Below are 25,463 nucleotides of genomic sequence, written 5' to 3' on the forward strand. Positions count from 1 at the left end.
ACTCCAGGGACTTCGCCTTATAAGTTTCGGTGCTAAAGTAAAACTACGTATTCATGGTAATGACAACTTGTTTCGTAAGACATTCTGGTGTATAGATGTGTATTTTGTGTATATCTAGGTCGATTGAAGATGGTCATATCATTGAAAACAGTTTCGTCATTTAAAGTGCACAATGCAACAGGTTTTTGCAGAATATAATGACGTTTTTATAATATTCCCAACTCTGTTTTAAGGACAATCTTACCTGCGAAATTGTATCCATGACAAATGCGTATGCAACAGAGAAATAACCAAAGGTGACCCCGCTAGCAAACAGTACACTGTGGCGCTCATGGAAAGATTCAAATCAGAACACATAAAGGTATCTTGGCGTCTTGCTGATCATTCTAGGGCGCCTCAAAAGAAATGCACATTTTCTTTTTCAAAAATTCAACTTTTGTTTTACATCTTGGCTATTCACCGAGGTCATAGATGTATTCTTTCCGATTGTACTCAAATTTAATTCAAGGTGTTTCCGCAAGCTGCGCTGCGGTAGCACTCCGTCAAGATGATTGCTGCACTTAATATTCGTCGGAAGCAACGTGCTTTTATGGGGTGAGAACGAAACAGTGAGACATATTCACAAGACGCCAGGGAAGGTGAATGGGGATGACGCTGTTGGCCGCAGTGCAGCCACTCGTCTGGCAAGCAGACTGTCTGGTGCCGGTGGGCGCCACCAGGTCACGACCTTGGCACACCGACATAAAGAGCACTGACTGCACCATCTAATCTGGCTGACAAACTCATAACAATGAATAGTCAATCAGAGTGGGAATAGCAGAAGCTAGTGTCTACAGAGTATTGAAACAGCTGACCCTGACGTTGAAAAAGGCCTGCGCCAAGTGAGTTTAGAGAATGCGAAGGGTGGACAACATTGATTCGCACACCATACTGCTTCAGTATGGCACCGTCTGATTACCACCTCTTCTGTAGATCGTAGGAATTCCTTACTATAACGACATTGGAATTCATGACTTCCTTGTGACGACTGCTAAACAGTGGCTCAAACGTGCTGGCCCCCACTTCTACCATGCAGGCGTATAGCCCTTAGTTCCACGGTGGCGTCAGGAACTTGAAAAGGACGGGGATTTTGTGGAAAAATGATATTTTGTCTCTCAAGAACGCATGTACACATTATAAAATATCAAAGGTGTGGCACGTAAACTGAATGTTTAAGGAAACGTTAAGTATTTATTTTGGAATGACCCTCGTAACTCGGATTTCGAATGCGGAATTGAGTGACTATTGTATCAAAGCAGCCTATTTTGAGAACCATTCTCCCAGTACGTTTTGCCTCCTCTCCGATTTTTATATGTATCAGCTAGCCCTGTTTCCCCACCCAAAATAAATAGCTACTAAGGAGGACACGACAAAAAGAGTTAAGGCTTAGTACAAGCCCACCGGGATCGAGATCTGACAATTACTTCTGCCGTCACAATTCTGCAGTCTGTTGCTCAAAAATCTGTTTAGTTGTAGGAAGATTCAAAAAATTTTGAGCATCCTCCCTGCGCCGATATCTAGCGCCAAGTGATTCTCATTGATGAATCAGTGGAACTGATGAATTCATCAGTGGAATACGCCGAGAAAGAGTGCAAGCGCTTGATTCTCATTGATCCCACAAACAAAGCTTCGGTTGAAAGTGCTTTCGTTGCGGACGACACAAAGTTTAGTGCAAATACACACATCAAAAAAAGTTTTGCATCACCTCGGTTCCGAGAGTTCCAGAAATTGGAATAGAGATCAACGCTCATGAAAACCACACATGGCATGTTGTACCACCATGCACCAAGACCTTCAGAGGTCTGGTCCAGATTGCTGTACACACCTTCGATACCCAGTAGCACGTCCTCTAGCACTGACGCATGCCTGCATTCTTCATGGCATATTGTCCACAAGTTCATCAAGTTACTGTTGGTTCAGATCATTCCACTCCTCAATGGCGATTCGGCATAGATCCCTCAGAGTGGTTGCTAGGTCACGACGTCCATAAACAGCCCTTTCCAATCTACCTCAGGTATGTTCGATAGGGTTCATGTCTAGAGAACATGCTGGCCACTCTAGTCGAGCGATGTCGTCATCCCGAAGGAAGTCATTCACAAGATGTAGACGATGGGAGCACGAATTGTCGACCATGCCGGCCGCGGTGGTCTCGCGGTTAAGGCGCTCAGTCCGGAACCGCGCGACTGCTACGGTCGCAGGTTCGAATCCTGCCTCGGGCATGGATGTGTGTGATGTCCTTACGTTAGTTAGGTTTAAGTAGTTCTAAGTCCTAGGGGACTGATGACCACAGAAGCTAAGTCCCATAGTGCTCAGAGCCATTTGAACCATTTTTTTTTTTTTTTTTTTTGTCGACCATGAAGACGAATGCCTCGCCAGTATGCTGCCAATATGATTGCACTATCGGTCGGAGGATAGCATTCACATATTGTACAACCGTTACGGCGCCTTCCATGACCACCAGCGGCGTACGTCGGCCCCACATAATGCCATCTCAAAACAGCAGGGAAACTCCACCTTGCTGCACGCGCTGCACAGTGTGTCTAATGCGTTCGGCTTGATCGGGTTGCCTCCAAACACGTCTCCGGTATATGCGACACCCATCAGTGAAGAGAACTTGATGCCGATTCTGAGCGGTCCATTCGGCATGTTGTTGGGCCCATCTTTACCGCACTGCATGGTGTCGTGGTTGCAAAGACGGACCTCGCCATGGATGTCTGGAGTGAAGTTGCGGATCATGCAGTCGTAACACGACGTCCTGTGGCTGCACGAAAAGCATTATTCAACATGGTGGCGTTGCTGTCAGGGTTCCTCCGAGCCATAATCCGTAGGTAGCGGTCATCCACTGCAGTAGTAGCCTTTGGGTGGCCTTAGAGAAGCATGTCATTAACAACTACTGTCTCTCTGTATCTCCTCCATGTCTGAACGACATCGCTTTGGTTCACTCCGAGACGCCTGGACACTTCCCTTGTTGAGAGACCTTCCTGGCACAAAGTGACAATGCGGACGCGATCGAACCGCGGTATGGAACCGTGTAGACATGGTTGAACTACAGACAACACGAGCCTTCCTGGAGGAATGACTGGAACTGATCGGCTATCGGATCCCCTCCGTCTTATAGGCGCTGCTCACGCATGGTTGTTTACACCTTTGGGCGGGTTTAGTGACTGTGTCTGTGATACAATATCCATAGTCAACGTCTGTCTTCAGGAATTCTGGGAAATGGGGTGATGCAAAACTTTTTTGGACGTGTGTAGTTTTTTAAACGTAATCTTAATTGGGATGTTTCAAAACTGTCCTACTACACTGGAAATAAAATAATTACAGCGTTTATCTTTATACTCAGTTCTGTGTAGATGGGAGCTGTTTAGTAACGATCCTTTATGAGTAATAACTGCGCTGCAGACAACGCAATACAATTTTATCGTGTCGCCCAGTCCATAATTCGTATTATATCTTCGAACTAACGATAATTATAGACTATAATGTGAAAACTGCTTGTAGGATTCGTTGTTTCTACCCAAATGATACTTTTCCTTCACATTTAACTAGATTTACACATCACAAAGCACAAATAAACCAAAACACTTTCTCATGCACAATTCCATTCAGCGCACCGATCGTTGTTCTGTGTGTTACGAGGCCTGACATTAGCTAATACTTTAAATTTGAAGCCCCCATGCCTTCAACGGTAGGGCGTGTAGCATTTTGCGCATAAATTTATCAGGAGAAGATTCGAACACTGGAGTACAGCCCACTATTTTCCGCCACGTCCACTTGACAGCACAAAAAGTGGCGACGGGTGAAATTTCCCGCCTCGTTACGCAGGAGCTTGTCACTTTGCATAACGTACAGCTCTACACGTAAAAGTAAAGAACACTCCGAACTGCCAGTGTAAATGAGGTAATTGCGCCATATTTACACTCAGCGCGGAGCATGCTTCCTTTAAAAACGTAAGAGAAAATCAGCTCCACGTCATTCTTAGGGTTTCATACATTTGGAAACGCGCATTAAGTCGCGATGTGGAGTCAAGGGCGGAATATGAATAAGAAATACCTGAACATGTTACCACTTAATAGAATGACGTCATAATTCAGTGGCGTACCCGACACACTGATAAGCGAGTGCACGATGCTAGATTTCGAACCGAATGTTACTTTCGGGATTTACTTTCGATTTTATTGCATTAATTTGTTTAAATGGTTCAAATGGCTCTGAGCACTATGGGACTTAACTTCTAAGGTCATCAGTCCCCTAGAACTTAGAACTACTTAAACCTAACTAACCTAAGGACATCACTCACATCCATGCCCGAGGCAGGATTCGAACCTGCGACCGTAGCGGCCGCGCGGTTCCAGACTGTAGCGCCTTTAACCGCTTGGCCACACCGGCTGGCTAATTTGTTTAAGCTAAAGAAACCGTGGAATTAACAGAACAAATAATTCACTGTTCTTGACAACATTTTTAGGCCCTTAAAATGGCGTATCAGGTGGTTTCTTTATCGGTTAATGTCCCCTCCAGAGATCCTCTGCTTCAGTGACCATCTGTATACTGTGAGGAAGGATATCTATCAGGTCTGTTTTCTGTCACCTCCTCACAAGCAGCATTCTAAAGGTCATCGCGGGTTCTTCGCGCGGGATATTGCCAGTTTTCCTTCGTGGTCCTTTTTGTCTCTGCCCACATGTTCTCTGTTAGGCTGAGGTCTGGAGCAGATGGAGGCCTGTCAAGAAGAGAAATGTCATTCTTTTCTACAAACCAGTCCTGCTCCATAGGTGAGAGGCATATTTAAGACTGATCCTCCTGGAAAAAGGATACAGTCGTCAGTATATGGGTATATAGGGCAGCATCAAGTCAGCCTTTTATCCAGTGAAGCATCTCTACTACACGGGATACATCTAGAACCAAACGGCAAGAGGCACACAGCTACCGCGAGATGCCTGGTGGATGTATAAGGACTCTAAATGGAGACCGTGGAACCTAGATACTCCCACTAGACCTTTTTCAGCTGTGAAAAATAATGATTCGATGGAAAATACTACATTCTGCCAGTCACGATCAGTATTTTCCCCAGCTAATGTTAACCGGTAGAGTCGATGGCAGAGGTGTGGAGAGACCATGACATTGCTCCTGCAACCCCTACAATAAGGAGCCCTGGAGTCCGAAGGAAGGAAGCGAAAAAGTATCACCAACCGTTAAAATAAAAAGATAAAGAGGAAAAAAACCAAAAGAAATTGAATAGACGAGTGAAGTCTTTCCTTATGTTAAAATAATCAAAGTAGATGTTTGGAAACATTTAGGAAATAAAGATATGGGAATCATTTATCTCCTCTAGTCAGACGAAAGATCAATCTGAATTAGGTCACAAACATCTGTAGAACGAAAGGGATTATAGGTGTGCAAATACTGCTGCTGAAGGTATGGTGAAATTGAGGGTTTCAGAATGTAGTTGCGAAATCCAGAGTGGGAACATCTACGCTACACACTTGGCGTGAATGATAAATACAGTATATTGTGTAACACAGACGAAGGATACTTACTTTGAGAACTGTTGTCCTAAAAAATTAAATGTTCCTAAATCCCAGGCTGCAAGTAGAATCAGCATAACAGAATACACCGTTAAATCACATCAGAAATTGAACTGGAAAGTTCTCAACAGAATCATCATAGAAATAAAATGTATTCACTTTCAAAGAAGGAAGGAAGATTATGGTTTAATAAGCAATACCGATAAACCTAAATCTCGGTGGTCGGATGGTGATTTTTACTGCCATCCTGCCGCATACGAGAGCATTATGTGTTTGGAAGAGTGAATATATTCCTTTTGACAAGAACATAAAAGTATTTCTAACGTAGTAAAAAATGAGTCGGGACCAAGAAATCAGAGAAATCAGGAATTTTTTTTAAAACCTTATAACGAACTGATTAAAAATAGTCCCAAAACTGTGGACGCTTTCAATAACCCTTTTGTGTAAGTAGCACTTAATTTAAGTCTGAGGTGTACCTTAGTGGATACCTTGCAGATAACAGGAAAAAACGTTACAAAACGAGTTTAATAAAATTAATTCCTTTTCTTTACGAGTATTAGACAACATACGCAGTTTTGGTAAACACATCAAGTAATTATGCATAACACAACTTCCTGCCGTAGTGGGGCTACAAATATTGGTTGAAGTCGCTTGGTAAATCGCTCGTGCGTGGCGAAGTCGAAGAGAGCGACCGACTGAAGTCGATATTGCTCCCGAGATGCAAGCAATACACAGTGAGGTGATGAAAGTCCCTGGAAGTATACAACTGGCGGTAGTATCGCGTTTACAAAGGTGTGATTAACAGACTTTGAACGCACAATGGTAGTTGCTGCTAGACGCATGGGACATTCCATTTCAGATTTCGTTAGAGAATTCAGTATTCCGAGATACACAGTGTCAAGAGTGTTCCGAGAATACCAAATGTCAGGCATTACTCTACCACGGACGAGGCAGTCGCCCACGGCTTTCATTTAACGACCGGGAGGAGCGGCATTGGCGTAGAGAGTTGTCATTGTTAGTAGACATGCAACACTGCGTGAAATAACCGCAGAAACCAATGTAGGTCGTACGACGAACACATCGCTTAGAACTGTTCTGCGAAATTTGGCGTTAATGGGCTATGGCAGAGGACGACCGACGCGAGTGGCTTTGCTAACGGCATCGTCACAAACCCATCTGACCATATCGATTGACCCTGAGACGACTGGAAAACAGTAGCCTGGTCAGATGAGTCCCAATTTCAGTTCGTAAGAGCTGATGGTAGGTTTCCAGAGTGGCGCAGACCATTCGAAGGTGTGTACCCAAGTCACCAACAAGGCACAGTGCAAGTTGCTTGTGGCCCCAAAATGGTGTGGGCTGTGTTTACATGGAATGGACAGAGTCCTCTGGATGCTCGCCTACTTGGAGGCCATTTACAGCCGCTCATGGACGTCGTGTTCCCAAACAACGATGTCATGTCACCTGGCAGAAATTGTTCGCGATTGGTTTGAAGAACATTCTGGACAATTCGGACGAATGATATGGACATCATCCGAGATTAGTCCGGTGGAACATTTACGGGACATACTCGGGAGGTCAGTTCGTGCCCAAAATATTGCGCCGCCAACACTTTCGCCGTAATAATAATGAGCGTATGGCATTGGTGGCCGGGAAACCCCTCGCGGAGCGGTTCGGCCCTGAAGACAGAGAATACAGACGTTGAAGCTGCGTATGGTCTCTGAGTAGCGGCGCTGTCAGTGATAAAGGGAGAATGATTACGGTTCAGCGTCCAGTCGACGACGACGACGGCAACGACGACAGTGTAGACGACGACGAGGTCATTAGAGATGAAGAGCAAACTCGGTAAGATTCAAATGGCTCTGAGCACTATGGGACTTAACTTCTGAGGTCATCAGTCCCTAACTAACCTAAGGACATCACACACATCCATGCCCGAGGCAGGATTCGAACGTGCGACCGTAGCGGTCGCGCGGCTCCAGACTGTAGCGCCTAGAACCGCTCGGCCACTCCGGCGGCAAATTCGGTAAGGAAATTAGCTGTATCCGTTTCAGGGCAACGATCGCAATTTGCGTCGAGCGATTTTGAGAGAAACCACAGAAAAACTCAATCGGAACGGTCTGACGGGGATATGAATCCCCGTGCTCCCGAATGATAATCCAGTCTCCGCTGTAGCACTGTGACGCCTCGCTCGGTTGCCGTCTGAAACAGCCATGCGACAAACAACTTGACGAAATTCCAACATTTGTGAAACATCGACCACTGAGTGCAAATTGTGCAACGAAATAAAGAAGTGAAGAAGAAGCGTCGTGTGGGCCAGAGGCTGACAGAGCCCGCGACAGGGCATTGAGAACGCCACGGTTCGTAGAGATGTCGCTCCGCGAACGCCATTGTAGACCCATACGTAGTAAAACAACATCTTTTCATATCTAATGCCTCTGATGAACACTTTATAAATGAAGCGCCGGCCGAAGTGGCCGAGCGGTTCTAGGCGCTACAGTCTGGAACCGCGCGACCGCTACGGTCGCAGGTTCGAATCCTGCCTCTGGCATGGATGTGTGTGATGTCCTTAGGTTGGTTAGGTTTAAGTAGTTCTAAGTTCTAGGGGACTGATGACCTTAGAAGTTAAGTCCCATATTGAACCATAAATGAAGCACTTAAATTTTTCAACAACATTTCTTGGTGACATTGCTCTTTCGCTTTTAGATTAGCTGATATCGATAACAGCTCTACTTAAAGTACAAACATAAAAAATATCGGACGTACAACACAAAGCAGAGTTGTCCTAGCGTACGCACTGTGTCCTGATGTAACATATCTGACAGAATCTATGGCTTCTGCAAGAGCGTTTGCCAAGTTAAAAATATTTTAGAAATTGCTTACGCTGTACACTGCGCCTGGGACTGTTGTCTGGCCTATCAATAGGAGAAAGGCGGGAAGGATAGTGAAAGGCTCATTTGACTAACGACAGAGAGAGAGCAACAGAAGGTTTGAAAAATCTTAATATGGAGAACTGGAAACAATATTCCAGACACCTCGCAAGAACATGCTTCAAAAACTCCAACACCCGTTTTTCAGGGCAGAAACTGAAGTTCAGCTCTTAACCCTTTTAGAGATAGCGCAGGTAAGAGTCGGACTGTAATGAGAACTCGCCTCGCACGAGGGCTAAAAGCAGTCGTTTTCCCCGCGCTCCATCCGCTAATGGGACTGGAACAGATTTCATTGAGTGGACCAATAAAAAATATGCTCCAAGTTTCGCTTTACATTGATACATGTGTATGTAGAACATGAAAGAGCTTGAAATATCGATTTTTTTTAAGAAATGGACCATGTTGCACATTCAAGACCGAAGAAAAACTGGTTTATGTAAGACAAGAGTTTAGGTAAGCAAGCACGTGGTTCTCATTAGCGGTCCATATTTTTGAATGGTTATTCACCCTTACGCACTTATTTGAAAATTTCTCTTCGTTTCTCTTTTATCTTTCAGTACAGTATTAGTGTTTCACTGTTCGTTTTATTATTCAGCGTTATACTTAATTTATCTTCAATATTTTTATTCTGACGTAAGAACATTATCTTACTTGTTACATGTAGATTCTCATAGAAAGCAGTTTGGTTTTTTCGTTTAGTTAAAATGTACGAATGTCACTCCGAAACAAATTCACATCATTGTTATTCAAAAACCCAGCTTTTCTTTGCTACTCATTGAGGTCATAGAAACATTCTTCCTGCTTGTATTGAAATTCACTTCATTCTCTTTCGACAAGTCGCGCTGTCGTACCATTCCGTCAAGACGAGTAGCGCATTTGATGTTTGTCTACAGAGTTCCTGTGTTGTGAGACCGTGAGAGGGATAAACATTCACAAGAGACTGCAGAAGGTGTTCAGGAACAATGACGCTGACGACAGCAAGCACATCGCCTGGTGAGATGGGCACACCGACGCGCAGCGGTGCAACGAACACTGCACAGGCTTTCTGGCAGTGTGCGGCGTTCACACAATCTGACTCTGGCTGACAAACCCAAAACAATGAACGAACTGTCAGTCCGAATGGAGGTGACGTATACACAATGTGGTTCTGGCTGACAAACGCAAAACTGAACGGTCTGTCCAAAAGTGGGAAATAGGAGAAACGAGTGCTTGCGGAATACTAATATAATTGAACTTGAAAAAGTTTACACCATGGGTTCCGAGAGAGTTGACGGATGCTCACAGGGAAACACGAAAGAATATGTGTAGCGCACTGTTGGAACAGTACGACAAATTCTGAAGATAAATTCCTTGCAAAAATTGTGACTGGAATGAAACCTGGTTGCCTCACTTTGAACCGTAGATGAAAAAGCAATCGATGATTACATGCAACTTTAAAACTGCGTCTTGAGCAGGAAAAGTGGTGGCTATTGTGTTTCTTGATTCACAAGCACTGTTGATTCTGGGCATCATGTGATATAGAACACTGTAAGTTCTGACACATAAGTGGCAACCTCTAAAAAAAACTTCATGATCGAACGTGTCGCGTTCCACAAAATCAGCAGTTACAAGATGTTCTGTTGTTGCGTGATAACGTCCGGCATTATGTCGGTGAGAGGGCCACAAAGCTTGGGTGGTCAAGATTGAAACACCAACCCCTACATCCCCGATCTGGCGTCATGTTTATACCACCTCTTCGGTAAACTGAAGGAATCCCCCCGCAGAACGAGATTTGAAGATGGTGAACTGTCTTGTGAAGGCTGCCAAACGGTGGCTCAAACGTGGTTGTCCTAACTTCTCCCTTGCGGGTATACAGGCCTTAGTTCCACGGCGGTGTAAGGCAGTTGAAAGGGACGAAGATTATGAAGAAAAATCACATTTTGTCTCTCAAGATGTGTCAAGATACTGTAAAAATAAATTGTGAGGTTAAGAAAACATTGTGCATACCTCTACGAGCAACCCTCGTACCATGCTTAAAGAAGTAGGGCCGAAACGCTGTTTCCTGAATCTATAAATCAGGAAAAATCAGTGAGTACCAACCAGGCTTTAGACCAAATCGTCCTGTTCGGAACTAATCCTTAGGCACCAAGGATGTCTAGTAACAAAATTGTATGTACACTTGTGGATTTTAAAAAGGACTACGACTCAGCGGATCTTGAATCTCTTGTCCATATTTTAAAGGAACAAGGGCAAGATAATAAAACTTTAACACTGATTAAGGAAACGTTAACCGACACTAGCTCTAAATTCATTGGAGAAATTTCTGAACCATTTCATATAAAGACTGGTGTTAGATAGGGACATGGACTCTCTCCATTACTGTTTAATTGTGTTTTAGAAAAGAGCGAGAGCAAAAGTCGAGTCAAAATATACATGAATGAATCTGTGTGGTAGTAAAAAGTCACCAGCAATGGTTTTCACGTCGTCATTTATTAGGCCTTTGCTCACGTGAGGAGCGCCTAAGACAGTATTTATCTTGACGAAGTAGTGACATCATTTGCTTTGCTTTGTGACCTACAAGCAAATACAAGAAGAAAACTCAGAAAATTGCCAATTACTATGTGCTGTACAATTAAGATATTTTTCTAATACATAGTAATAATTTATTACCTGAAGTATTCAGGTGCTGTATACAACCATTCTTGCCGACATGTGTGATGATGCTAAACTCTCGTTTGCAGATTGAGCAGTTTGCTTTGTAAGCATTTGTCCATGCTAGTTCAGTCCAGGAATATAACGCTTCCCATTTCGTAAGATATATACACATATATTTTGTTTTGCTTTTTGGTCGCATTTTAGCTTCGTCCTCGCTGCCCATCATAAAATCTTGAACAACAGTTCACAGTTAAGTACTGGCACTGAAACCAACTCGCATCTAATCGCGAAGCATCGATTCACCGTTTCCAAGACAATCGGTATACATGGAAAAAGCCTGGAGATACCGACAGGTTTCAGATAGATTATATAATGGTAAGACAGAGATTTAGGGACCAGGTTTTAAATTGTAAGACATTTCCAGGGGCAGATGTGGATTCTGACCACAATCTACTGGTTATGACCTGTAGATTAAATCTGAAGAAACTGCAAAAAGGAGGGAATTTAAGGAGATGGGACCTGGATAAACTGACTAAACCAGAGGTTGTACAGAGTTTCAGGGAGAGCATAAGGGAACAATTGACAGGAATGGGGGAAAGAAATACAGTAGAAGAAGAATGGGTAGCTTTGAGGGATGAAGTAGTGAAGGCAGCAGAGGATCAAGTAGGTAAAAAGACGAGGACTAGTAGAAATCCTTGGGTGACAGAAGAAATACTGAATTTAATTGATGAAAGGAGAAAATATAAAAATGCAGTAAATGAAGTAGGCAAAAAGGAATACAAACGTCTCAAAAATGAGATCGACAGGAAGTGCAAAATGGCTAAGCAGGCATGGATAGTAAGGATGTAGAGGCTTATCTCGCTAGGGGTAAGATAGATACAACCTACAGGAAAATTAAAGAGACCTTCAGAGAAAATAGAACCACTTGTATGAATATCAAAAGCTCAGATGGAAACCCAGTTCTAAGCAAAGAAGGGAAAGCAGAAAAGTGGAAGAAGTATATACAGGGTCTATACAAGGGCGATGTACTTGAGGACAATATTATGGAAATGGAAAAGGATGTAGATGAAGATGAAATGGGAGATATAATAGCGCGTGAAGAGTTTGACAGAGCACTGAAAGACCTGAGTCGAAGCACGGCCCCCGGAGTAGACAACATTCCATTAGAACTACTGACAGCCTTGGAAGAGCCAGTCCTGACGAAACTCTACCATCTGGTGAGCAAGATGTATGAAACAGGCGAAATACCTTCAGACTTCAAGAAGAATATAATAATTTCAATCCCCAAGAAAGCAGGTGTTGACATATGAGAAAATTACCGAACTATCAGTTTAATAAGTCACGGCTGCAAAATACTAACGCGGATACTTTATAGACGAAAGGAAAAACTAATAGAAGCCGACCTCGGGGAAGATCAGTTTGGCTTCCGTGGAAATGTTGGAACACGTGAGGCAATACTGACCGTACGACTAATCTTAGAAGCTAGATTAAGGAAAGGCAAACCTACGTTTCTGGCATTTGTAGACTTAGAGAAAGCTTTCGACAATGTTGACTGGAATACGCTCTTTCCAATTCTGATGGTGGCAGGGGTAAAATACAGGGAGCGAAGGGCTATTTACAATTTGTACAGAAACCAGATGGCAGTTATAAGAGCCGAGGGACATGAAAGGGAAGTAGTGGTTGGGAAGGGAGTGAGACAGGGTTGTAGTTTCTCCCCAATGTTATTCAATCTTTATTTTGAGCAAGCAGTGAAGGAAACAAAAGAAAAATTCGGAGTAGGTATTAAAATCCATGGAGAAGAAATAAAAACTTTGAGGTTTGCCAATGACATTGTAATTCTGTCAGAGGCAGCAAAGGACTTGAAAGAGCAGTTGAATGGAATGGATAGTGTCTTGAAAGGAGGGTATAAGATGAACATCAACAAAAGCAAAACGAGGATAGTGGAATGTAGTCGAATTAAGTCGGGTGATGCTGAGGGAATTAGATTAGGAAATGAGACACTTAAAGTAGTAAAGGAATTTTGCTATTTGGGGAGCAAAATAACTGATGATGGTTGAAGTAGAGAGGATATAAAATTTAGACTGACGGCAAGGAAACTGTTTCTGAAGAAGAGAAATTTGTTAACATCGAGTATAGATTTAAGCGTCAGGAAGTCATTTCTGAAAGTATTTGTATGGAGTGTAGCCTTGTATGGAAGTGAAACATGGACGATAAATAGTTGGGACAAGAAGAGAATAGAAGCTTTCGAAATGTGGTGCTACAGAAGAATGCTGAAGATTAGATGGGTAGATCACATAAGTAATGAGGAAGTCTCGAATAGGATTGGGGAGAAGAGAAGTTTGTGGCACAACTTGACTAGAAGAAGGGATCGGTTGGTAGGACATGTGCTGAGGCATCAAGGGATCACCAATTTAGTACTGGAGGGCAGTGTGGAGGGTAAAAATCGTAGAGGGAGACCAAGAGATCAATACACTAAGCAGATTCAGAAAGATGTAGGTTGCAGTAGGTACTGGGAGATAAAGAAGCTTGCACAGGATAGAGTAGCATGGAGAACTGCATGAAACCAGTCTCAGGACTGAAGACCACGACAACAACAATCTCGATATAGAATCAGTTGCCTTTTTCAACGAATTCTGACTGTGTGAGCAAAATTTAAATGTTTGAAACATACACTCCTGGAAATTGAAATAAGAACACCGTGAATTCATTGTCCCAGGAAGGAAAAACTTTATTGACACATTCCTGGGGTCAGATACATCACATGATCACACTGACAGAACCACAGGCACATAGACACAGGCAACAGAGCTTGCACAATGTCGGCACTAGTACAGTGTATATCCACCTTTCGCAGCAATGCAGGCTGCTATTCTCCCATGGAGACGATCGTAGAGATGCTGGATGTAGTCCTGTGGAACGGCTTGCCATGCCATTTCCACCTGGCGCCTCAGTTGGACCAGCGTTCGTGCTGGACGTGCAGACCGCGTGAGACGACGCTTCATCCAGTCCTAAACATGCTCAATGGGGGACAGATCCGGAGATCTTGCTGGCCAGGTTAGTTGACTTACACCTTCTAGAGCACGTTGGGTGGCACGGGATACATGCGGACGTGCATTGTCCTGTTGGAACAGCAAGTTCCCTTGCCGGTCTAGGAATGGTAGAACGATGGGTTCGATGACGGTTTGGATGTACCGTGCACTATTCAGTGTCCCTTCGACGATCACCAGTGGAGTACGGCCAGTGTAGGAGATCGCTCCCCACACCATGATGCTGGGTGTTGGCCCTGTGTGCCTCGGTCGTATGCAGTCCTGATTGTGGCGCTCACCTGCACGGCGCCAAACACGCATACGACCATCATTGGCACCAAGGCAGAAGCGACTCTCATCGCTGAAGATGACACGTCTCCATTCGTCCCTCCATTCACACCTGTCGCGACACCTCTGGAGGCGGGCTGCACAATGTTGGGGCGTGAGCGGAAGACGGCCTAACGGTGTGCGGGACCGTAGCCCAGCTTCATCGAGACGGTTGCGAATGGTCCTCGCCGATACCCCAGGAGCAACAGTGTCCCTAATTTGCTGGGAAGTGACGGTGCGGTCCCCTACGGCACTGCGTAGGATCCTACAGTCTTAGCGTGCATCCGCGCGTCGCTGCGGTTCGGTCCCAGGTCGACGGGCACGTGCACCTTCCGCCGACCACTGGCGACAACATCGATGTACTGTGGAGACCTCACGCCCCACGTGTTGAGCAATTCGGCGGTACGTCCACCCGGCCTCCCGCATGCCCACTATACGCCCTCGTTCAAAGTCCGTCAACTGCACATACGGTTCATGTCCACGCTGTCGCGGCATGCTACCAGTGTTAAAGACTGTGATGGAGCTCCGTATGCCACGGCAAACTGGCTGACACTGACGGCAGCGGTGCACAAATGCTGCACAGCTAGCGCCATTCGACGGCGAACACCGCGGTTCCTGGTGTGTCCGCTGTGCCGTGCGTGTGATCATTGCTTGTACAGCCCTCTCGCAGTGTCCGGAGCAAGTATGGTGGGTCTGACACACCCGTGTCAATGTGTTCTTTTTTCCATTTCCAGGAGTGTATTTGTACACATGTAAAAAATAAAATTTAAAAGTGGAAATTTTTGAAATTCTTGGGAAGTTCGTATGGGACCAAACTGCTGAGGACATCGGTCTCTGGGCTTACACACTACTTAATGTTAAATTACCTTACGCTAAGGACAACACACACACACACACACACACACACACACGACGCCCGTGGGGAGATCCCGGGACAAACAGGAAAGTTGGTCACCCCATATTTACATTGCAGTGAGGCGACAAAAATCATTGGATAGCAATACGCTCATAGACAGATGACGGTAGATCACATAAACAAAGTATAAAATGGAAGTTCATTGGAGAAGCTATGATTCCTCGCTATGTGATTCATGTGAAAAGGTTTACTTGGCCACATGATGGGAATTAGCACATTGAACACTGGATGGTGGTTGGAGCTAGGCACATGGGACATGCGACTTTCGAAATCGTTATGGAATTCAATATTCTGAGTGCCACAGTGTCAAGAGTGTGCCAAGAATAAGAAATCTCAGGCATTACCTCTATCACAGACAAGGCAGTGGCCCACGGCTTTCACTTAACGACCGAGAGCAGCGGCGTTTGAGTAGAGAGTTGTCAGTGCTATCAGACAAGCAGCACTGCATGGAATAAGCGCAGAAATCAATGTGGGACATCAGATGAATGTATCCGTTATGACAGTGCAGCGAAATTTGGCGTTACTGGGCTATGGAAGCAGAAAACTGACGTCAGTGCTTTTGCTAACAGCACGACATCGCCTGCGGTGCTTCTCCAGGGATCGTGACCATATCGGTTGGACACTAGATAACTGGAAAATTGTAACCTGGTCAGATGAGTCTCCATTTCAGTTGGTAAAAGCTGACAATAGCAGTGACCCAAGTTGTCAACAACTCAATGTGCGCTCTGGCGGTGGTTCCATAATAGTGTGGACAGTGATTACACAGAACTGGTCCAACTGATCATTGACTGCAAATGGTTACGTTTGACTACTTGGAGACCATTTGCAGCAGTTCATGGACTTTATGTTTCCAAACAACGATGGAAGTTTTATGGATGACAATGTGCCATGTCACCGGGCCACAATTAATTACGATTGATTTGAAGAACATTCTTGACAGTTAAAGCAAATAATCTGGTCATCCACACCAGTTGGCCAACATGAATATTATCAAACATTAATGGAACTTAATCGAGAGGTCAGTTCATGCACAGGCAACATAACGTACAGAGGCAGCACTGCTCATTATATCAGGAAGGAAGGAAGGAAGAAAGATTGTGTTTAACATCCTGTCAACATTCAGATCGTTAGAGGTGAAGCACAAGCTTGGATCATGTCAAGAATTGGGAAGGAAATTGGACGTGCCCTTTCAAAGGAACCACCCTGGTATTTGCCTCTAGCAATTTAGGAAAACTACGGAAAATCTAAATCTGTATGGCAAGATGTGGGTTGGAACCATTATCCTCCCGAATTCCAGTCCAGTGTGCGAATCACTGCGCCACCCCGCTCCGTCTCATTACATCTGCAGTGGACTTCCAACAACTTGTTAAGTCCATAAAGAAGATACAACATGATATAATGACATATGCCATGACTTTTATTACCTCATTTTATAGTGGCTTGTCAAGTCCATAGAAGTGAATGTTGAGGTACACATATTGCTGTTACAAACTGCAGGCTGATGCTGTGGTTTGATTTCAACACAACTTTATCACAAAGATTTAGTAAGTTCAGTCATTATAAAACTAATTTTGGGGGATGCTGGTTGAATTCTATAAAGAGTACTATGAGAAAAAGTTTTCCTATCATAGTAGATTTTATTTTTAAAAGTGTTATTACTGATAATACTTTGTTTTCAGTGCACTATTACTGTTCAGATTACTGGGTCATAATATGGCAGTTAGTACAGGGCTCTGTCCTTGCAGCTTCCTTTTTCATTATTGCTCATTATGTAATCATTATGTAGTCAGATTGTCAAATGATGTTATGATGACATCTCTGCTTACTTCAAATCAGGGCATCTCAGCTCTCGATAATGTTATACAGGAAGTGTGGTGTCACTGCCAGACACCACACTTGCTAGGTGGTAGCCTTTAAATCGGCCGCGGTCCGTTAGTATACGTCGGACCCGCGTATCGCCACTATCAGTGATTGCAGACTGAGCACCACCACACGGCAGGTCTAGAGAGACTTCCTAGCACTCGCCCCAGTTGTACAGCCGACTTTGCTAGCGATGGTTCACTAACAAATTACGCTCTCATTTGCCGAGACGATAGTTGCATAGCCTTCAGCTACGTCATTTGCTACGACCTAGCAAGGCGCCATTATCATTTGCTATTTTTCTTGTGATGCCTGTACCGTCAGATCGATGTTCACCAATTATGGATTAAAGTTAAGTATTCCAGAAGCTACGTACTTTTTTACTATACTCAACTCCTTTAACTGTTCCAGACCTCACGCCAGCCTGCATGAGCTTAAACGCGTGCCTTTCGGCTACCTCCAAGTGGCTTGGCTGTCTTGCCAAGTCACAACAGTTTGGCGCTGAGGATTATCCATAATTGGTAAACATCGGTCTGACGGTACATGCTTCACAAGATAAATAGCAAATGATAATGGCGCCTTTCTAGGTCGTAGCAAATGACGTAGCTGAAGTCTATGCTAACTATCGTCTCGGCAAATGAGAGCGTAATTTGTCAGTGAACCATCGCTAGCAAAGTCGGCTATACAACTGGGGCGAGTGCTAGGAAGTCTCTCTAGACCTGCCGTGTGGCGGCGCTCGGTCTGCAACCACTGATAGTGGTGACACGCGGGTCCGACGTATACTAACAGACCGCGGCCGATTTAAAGGCTACCACCTAGCAAGTGTGGTGTCTGGCGGTGACACCACAGGAAGCACTTGCTTCTTCACTGTATGGCCCTCATCAAAGAAACTTCTCTATAATCCAAAGAAAACACAGTGTCCATTTAATGACATCCAGGGCACAGAAAGTAAATCTGTCAAACCATTAGAAATGCAAACTTGACTAGTAAGGACACATCACCCATTTCTTTAGAAATATTACATGAGCCTTTTATTTCTCACAGAAACATAGATATGTGATTAATAGTGGCTATTTTGGAACAATGCAAGATTTTTGTTAGGTGGGTCCATAGCTGTGATGTACTGCAGAAATGACATTGTGATTGATACCTTCAACTGTTGATTTAAACAATTTTATTCACTGCTAGTTGCTGTGTACATACCATTCCCATATATAAAAACTGAACTTAATTTGTGTGCATGCATGTGCATGCCTCTGTGTGTGTGTGTGTGTGTGTGTGTGTGTGTGTGTGTGTGTGTGTTAGCAGTATGTTAATGTCACTGACATGCCATATCCCATCAATAAGCTTCCATCCACTCAACACTAATACACTGATTGTACGCTCGTATCCACATAATATTGCTTCTGTGTGCGCTCTATTTTAATTGTAACTGCTTGTTTCCTTTCGCCTGAGCCCCAAATTTTGCCTGTTCTAAGAGTAGCTGAAAGCCAAATGAATGATGAATACATCATGACATTTTAGCTCTTGGGATAATTGTTCTGTATAATAATGAGTTTTCACAACATACTGTTTGTGGTGAGCACATTGCTTCCAAGGACTGCTATCAAATTTACTGTAAATTATGGACTGTAAGCAGTTGGTAACAGTGATATGCTTCTTATATGCAGATATGAATTTCAACTTTTGTACATGAAGATGTTCATGTAAATTGTAACTTACAGAGAGTAAAGTTATTTAATTCACCACCTGAAGGTGTTAGTCACAGTGTCATTTCTTAGAGCTCTCTGTTTTGGACTCTTGTAGACACACATTTCATTTGGGGATATACTACTCACATTATCAACATTTTAAAATACAAAAAAAGGAATTTCATACACAGTGACACAATGTGTGAGACAAGTCCTGTGGAGCACTGTTGCTCTCTCTTAGCAGGCTCAGTCAATTGACCACAGTAAACCTGTACACTTACATACATGTCCGCTTTGCCAGAAACAGTGGCATGACACGTGTCACCAGTGAGTAAATACACAGATACACCACCAAAATGAAGGAAAATTAAAATATATGAAGCCACCAGCTCACAAAAACTAGGGACTCACACAAAATCTACAATAACTTGTCACAGTCTGCTTTTCCCATGCCATTAAAATATCACAGACAATGGATGTCTAGCTGGTCAATAGAAACCCATTTTGTATGAAAAATGAACTAGCCACAGTCTTACATATCCATCCTATTTACAATTGTGATTAGACACCTTAATACATGTCCGCTTTGCCAGAAACTGTGGCATGACACATGTCACCAGTGAGTAAATACACAGATACACCACCAAAATGAAGGAAAATTAAAATATATGAAGCCACCAGCTCACAAAAACTAGGGACTCACACAAAACCTACAATAACTTGTCACAGTCTGCTTTTCCCATGCCATTAAAATATCACAGACAATGGATGTCTAGCTGGTCAATAGAAACCCATTTTGTATGAAAAATGAACTAGCCACAGTCTTACATATCCATCCAATTTACAATTGTCATTAGACACCTTAATAATTCTTCTTGTGTATCAATTTATGTAAAGTTGTTGATTTTATATAAAACAATGATTAAATAATCTCTCTATTCACTGTTTCAGTATTTACTGTATTTAGTAACTACTTACATATGAACTGTATTTGTTACTTATTTCTGTAGTTAATTTTTATTGCATACCGATGATAAAAATTATCTAATTTCATATAAATAATGGCTAATAAAGATTCCTGATTTTTGATTCATTAATATTAATTGCAGATGAATGAGATACTATGGTTCATCTAGATGGGTGTTGGTAAATTAATGTAGAGTAAAGCTAACACAATTATTCAACACAATGATACAAATAATATAATGCATCTGAACACTAGTGAATAAACATGAAATTTACATTTTAGGTTTCCTTGCACTCAATGCATAAATACCTGCCGAGAGTGCACATACTGGAGACAACAGACCTAGAGACTCCAGCAGAGCAGCAGGCAAGTGTGGAACGAGCTCTGACGTACACATTCCCTGAGACGGCCTTCACAACAGTCACTGCATATCAAAACCAACAGGTGAGGCTCTCTGAGTTCTGTCTCATGGTAACATGGAAGGTTTCTGTTTACTAGTGAAAACATAAGCAATATTGTGAATAATACTACATATACTGTATTGCACTTTCTGTTTCTGAACATCCATCTTCTCACCTGGTCAGCTTATTTTCCTCTTATGTTCCACTATTCCTCAACTTGAGTTGCTACATATACTTGAAAATATAGCCTACAGCATTGCTTAAAACATTTTCTTCAGTATGAGAAAACATTAAAAGTACTGCTGGTCAAAAATTTTTTTGAAGAATTTCAAAAGTATGTTATTCATCTGTGTATCAGTACAAAAGTCACTTTGGTCGTTTTAGCACTTTCTGAGGTCCATTCCACTGTAGTATTGCTAAGATGGATATGTAATTGCAGTGTCCAGTTGGTAGAAGTCTACAGTATGCTTCATAATTTACTAATTAAGAGGAAGAGGTATAAAATTATGTCTAATGTTTAACAAGCTACAATAAGTATTACAGTTAGGAACTGTGTATATTGCCTGAGGCAAAGCAAATATGCAGATCATATTTATCCAGTATTTGAGAATGAGTGCACTTAGTCACCAACAAATTTTATACATAATTTAAAATCCTCACACACACACACACACACACACACACACACACACACACACACACACACACACATACATATATATATATATATATATATATATATATATATATATATATATATATATATATATATATATATCTGTGTGTGTGTGAGAGAGAGAGAGAGAGTGTGTGTGTGTGTGTGTGTGTGTGTGTGTGTGTGTGTGTGTGAGGATTTTAAATTATGTATAAAATTTGTTGGTGACTAAGTGTGTGTGTGTATCTAAAAACACAGATGATGTGACTTACCAAACGACAGTGCTGGCAGGTCGATAGACACACAAACATACACACGAAATTCAAGCTTTCGCAACAAACTGTTGCTTCATCAGGAAAGAGGGAAGGAGAGGGAAAGACAAAAGGATGTGGGTTTTAAGGGAGAGGGTAAGGAGTCATTCCAATCCTGGGAGTGGAAAGACTTACCTTACGGGGAAAAAAGGACAGGTATACACTCGCGCGCGCACACACACACACACACACACACACATATCCATCCACACATACACAGACACAAGCTGACATTATATATATACAATAGAGGGAAAGATTCCACGTGGGAAAAATATATCTAAACACAAAGATGATGTGACTTACCAAACGAAAGCACTGGCAGGTTGATAGACACACAAACAAACACAAACATACACACAAAATTCAAACATTCGCAACCAACAGTTGCTTCATCAGGAGAGAGGGAAGGAGAGGGAAAGACGAAAGGATGTGGGTTTTAAGGGAGAGGGTAAGGAGTCATTCCAATCCCAGGAGCGGAAAGACTTACCTTAGGGGGAAAAAAGAACAGGTATACACTCGCGCACACACACACACACATATCCATCTGCACATACCACGTATCCATCCGCACATATGTGCGGATGGATATGTGTGTGTGTGCGCGAGTGTATACCTGTCCTTTTTTCCCCCTAAGGTAAGTCTTTCTGCTCCTGGGACTATAATGACTCCTTACCCTCTCCCTTAAAACCCACATCCTTTCGTCTTTCCCTCTCCTTCCCTCTTTCCTGATGAAGCAACCGTTGGTTGCGAAAGCTGGAATTTTGTGTGTATGTTTGTTTGTGTGTCTACTTAGACATAATTTTATACCTGCCAGCGCTTTCGTTTGGTAAGTTATAAATAAGAGGGAAACATTCCACGTGGGAAAAATATATCTAAAAATAAAGATGATGAGACTTACCAAACAAAAGCGCTGGCAGGTCGATAGACAAACAAACAAACACAAACATACACACAAAATTCAAGCTTTCGCAACAAACGGTTGCTTCATCAGGAGAGAGGGAAGGAGAGGGAAAGACAAAAGGATGTGGGTTTTAAGGGAGAGGGTAAGGAGTCATTCCAATCCCGGGAGCGAAAAGACTTACCTTAGGGGGGAAAAAGGACAGGTATACACTCACGAACACACACACACACACACACACACACACATATCCATCCGCACATACACAGACACAAGCACCAAAATGTCTGCTTGTGTCTGTGTATGTGCGGATGGATATGTGTGCGTGTGCGAGTGTATTCCTGTCCTTTTTCCCCCCTAAGGTAAGTCTTTTCGCTCCCGGGATTGGAATGACTCCTTACCCTCTCCCTTAAAACCCACATCCTTTTGTCTTTCCCTCTCCTTCCCTCTTTCCTGATGAAGCCACCGTTTGTTGCAAAAGCTTGAATTTTGTGTGTATGTTTGTGTGTCTAATATATATATATATAAAATAGAGGGAAACATTCCACGCGGGAAAAATATATTTAAAAACAAAGATCATGTGACTTACCATACAAAAGCGCTGGCAGGTTGATAGAAACACAAACAGACACATACATACACACAAAATTCAAGCTTTCGCAACAAACTGTTGTCTCATCAGGAAAGAGGGAAGGAGAGGGAAAGACGAAAGGAAGTGGGTTTTAAGGGAGAGGGTATGGAGTCATTCCAATCCCGGGAGTGGAAAGACTTACCTTAGGGGGATAAAAGGACGGGTATACACTCGCACACACACACACATATCCATCCACACATATACAGACACATATACAGACAGGTGTCTGTATATGTGTGGATGGATATGTGTGTGTGTGCGAGTGTATATCCGTCCTTTTTTCCCCCTAAGGTAAGTCTTTCCGCTCCCGGGAGTGGAATGACTCCTTACCCTCTCCCTTAAAACCCACTTCCTTTCGTCTTTCCCTCTCCTTCCCTCTTTCCTGATGAGGCAACAGTTTGTTGCGAAAGCTTGAATTTTGTGTGTATGTATGTGTGTGTTTGTGTTTCTATCAACCTGCCAGGGCTTTCGTATGGTAAGTCACATCATCTTTGTTTTTATATATATATATATATATATGTGTGTGTGTGTGTGTGTGTGTGTGTGTGTGTGTGTGTGTGTGTGTGTGTGTGTGTGTATTGGCAGTGATAAAAAAGGCCTCCATTGTCATAAACCACATGGCATCTAGCTAAAACAGGAAGGTTCTCTATTTGTATTTATATGATTACAATGTAATTTTCTATTCAAAAGTCACTCAATGCAGTTTACAGGTAAAGTTTCTATGATTTGCTTGTCTTTTGCTAACATACAGGGTGTTCTGAAACTGTTCAAATTAACACAGAAGGTAGAGAATATAGAAACAAACATATTTCATTAAGAAACATATGGTCTCTGATGTCAACTTGTAATGGTAGGGAACATTTTGTTATTTGTGCTGATGTGACCTGTTGGTGTCACTGTCTTGAAATGTAGACTGACATCCAAAACTGATCTGTGTATGTATGGTAGGCTCTAAGGTCTGCTTGTAAATATGCCAATTCATTCACAGACATCAACATCTTTTGACAAAAGTGGTGATAAGTTGATTGGATCATACATTTTTACACTCCACCTCAACAGACTGAGGTATCGCATCTTTGTGGACTGTGTTGCCAGAACTGCTGAAAGCTGTAACTCCCAGTGTTGGGCAAAGGATGTATTTCCAGCACGATGAGGCACCAGCTGATTTCATGATTGCTGTGAGAATCATCTGAGAACCGCCTTCGGGAATCAATGGATCGGCCAAGGTGGCACTGACCTAGCCATCCAGATCACTTGATCCCACTTGTCTGGACTTCTTCCTCTCAGGCATATGAATCAGCTGGCATATGAAACCATTATGGAAACATAAGGAGACCTTGTCATAAGAGTTGCTGCCACTGTTGGTACCATTGTGGGCATACCAGGAATTTTCAAACAGACACGACAGTCGAGGGTCCTAAGATGTACTGCGTGCATACAGGGCAGTGGTCCAACATTCGAGCAATTCCTGTGAATGCCTCTGCTGTAATTAGCATGCTAACGGTGAAACTCTTCCATAGCATCAGAAACTGCTGTCATGGATCATCTATACTGTAACTAAATATATTTGTTTTGACATTCTGTACTTCCTGTATTAATTTGAGCAAATAGTCTTGGAGCACCCTGTATAGGTTATGTAGATTTAATCCACACTCCCTCTTGTTGGGGTATATGTAACAAGATGAATGAATTAATGAAGTTGCAGCCAAGGTTTCTGTGACATGCTTGACTAGGAGGTACAGTGGAAACTCATTTATCCAGCCCTCTTCAGTCTCGATCTCTGGTTCATCCAGTACATACATGCTGTACAGTATTTGTTACTCTGGAAGTAGTAGCAGCAAGAATTGATGGTGAAAATCATAAATTTAAATTTGATCAACCACCATACACAGGTCCTGGCAATGTCAACAAGTTAACATTGAGCTGTACAGTACTGCATAGACCCCATTTGTTGTGAGTGTAAAATAACAAGAAAGAGAAAGATGATAGCAGTGTCCGAGGAAAAAATGTTACATTCACTATGTCCAGCCTTCTGTGCATCCACTGACACAGTTCACACACTGAATAAAGAAACTAGTGACAATGCCAATCTGTCAGAGTTAGCAGGAGCATTTACAAATGTTTCCTGATGCGCAGTTATTCACTGATGAACCAAAACAATGTGATGTCCCTGTTAGCATTGGTCCACCATTGGAATGCTGTACGGCAGCAAGTCCAGGTGTCAAGGATTCGCACGTTCTCAGTAGACAGCACACCATGCAGCACTCAGTCTTACAATGGGCAGTATTTATAATTTTTTGGTTCATCAATTTATTTTCATTATATTCACACAATAACACAGATGTAAAAAGATTTAAATTTAATGTGGACTACAAGACTTAGAAGTAACTATAATGTAATCAGTGAAAATTAGAAGAAACTATAAAAATGAGCAGAGTTTGAATTAGTTTGTGAAAAGTAGAAGAGCACAGGTTGATTGCAGTCAGGTAGATTTAAACTGATGACTGTGACAACAACGAGTGTGAGAGAACTGATGAGGGAGGTATGTCACGGAAAACAAGTAATGAGAGCAAAGAGAAAGAAGGGGATTAAGTGTATGATGTACTGACAGTGTCAAATAGAGGGAAGCTGCAGATGTAACATATACAAGCA

At 42.8% G+C, this 25,463-nt stretch overlaps 1 protein-coding gene across 1 annotated transcript in view; it reads left to right on the forward strand.

The window, feature by feature from the left end:
• The window catches only part of LOC126419727 (T-box transcription factor TBX18-like), a 246,923-nt gene that overhangs the window by 216,856 nt on the left and 4,604 nt on the right, over positions 1-25,463 (forward strand). The window contains exon 7 of the mRNA XM_050086906.1: positions 20,192-20,353. Within this exon, the coding sequence (XP_049942863.1) occupies positions 20,192-20,353 (162 nt within the window). The remainder of the gene's footprint in view (positions 1-20,191; positions 20,354-25,463) is intronic.

Source organism: Schistocerca serialis, chromosome 9 (assembly GCF_023864345.2).
Source record: "Schistocerca serialis cubense isolate TAMUIC-IGC-003099 chromosome 9, iqSchSeri2.2, whole genome shotgun sequence".
Lineage (NCBI taxonomy): Eukaryota > Metazoa > Arthropoda > Insecta > Orthoptera > Acrididae > Schistocerca > Schistocerca serialis.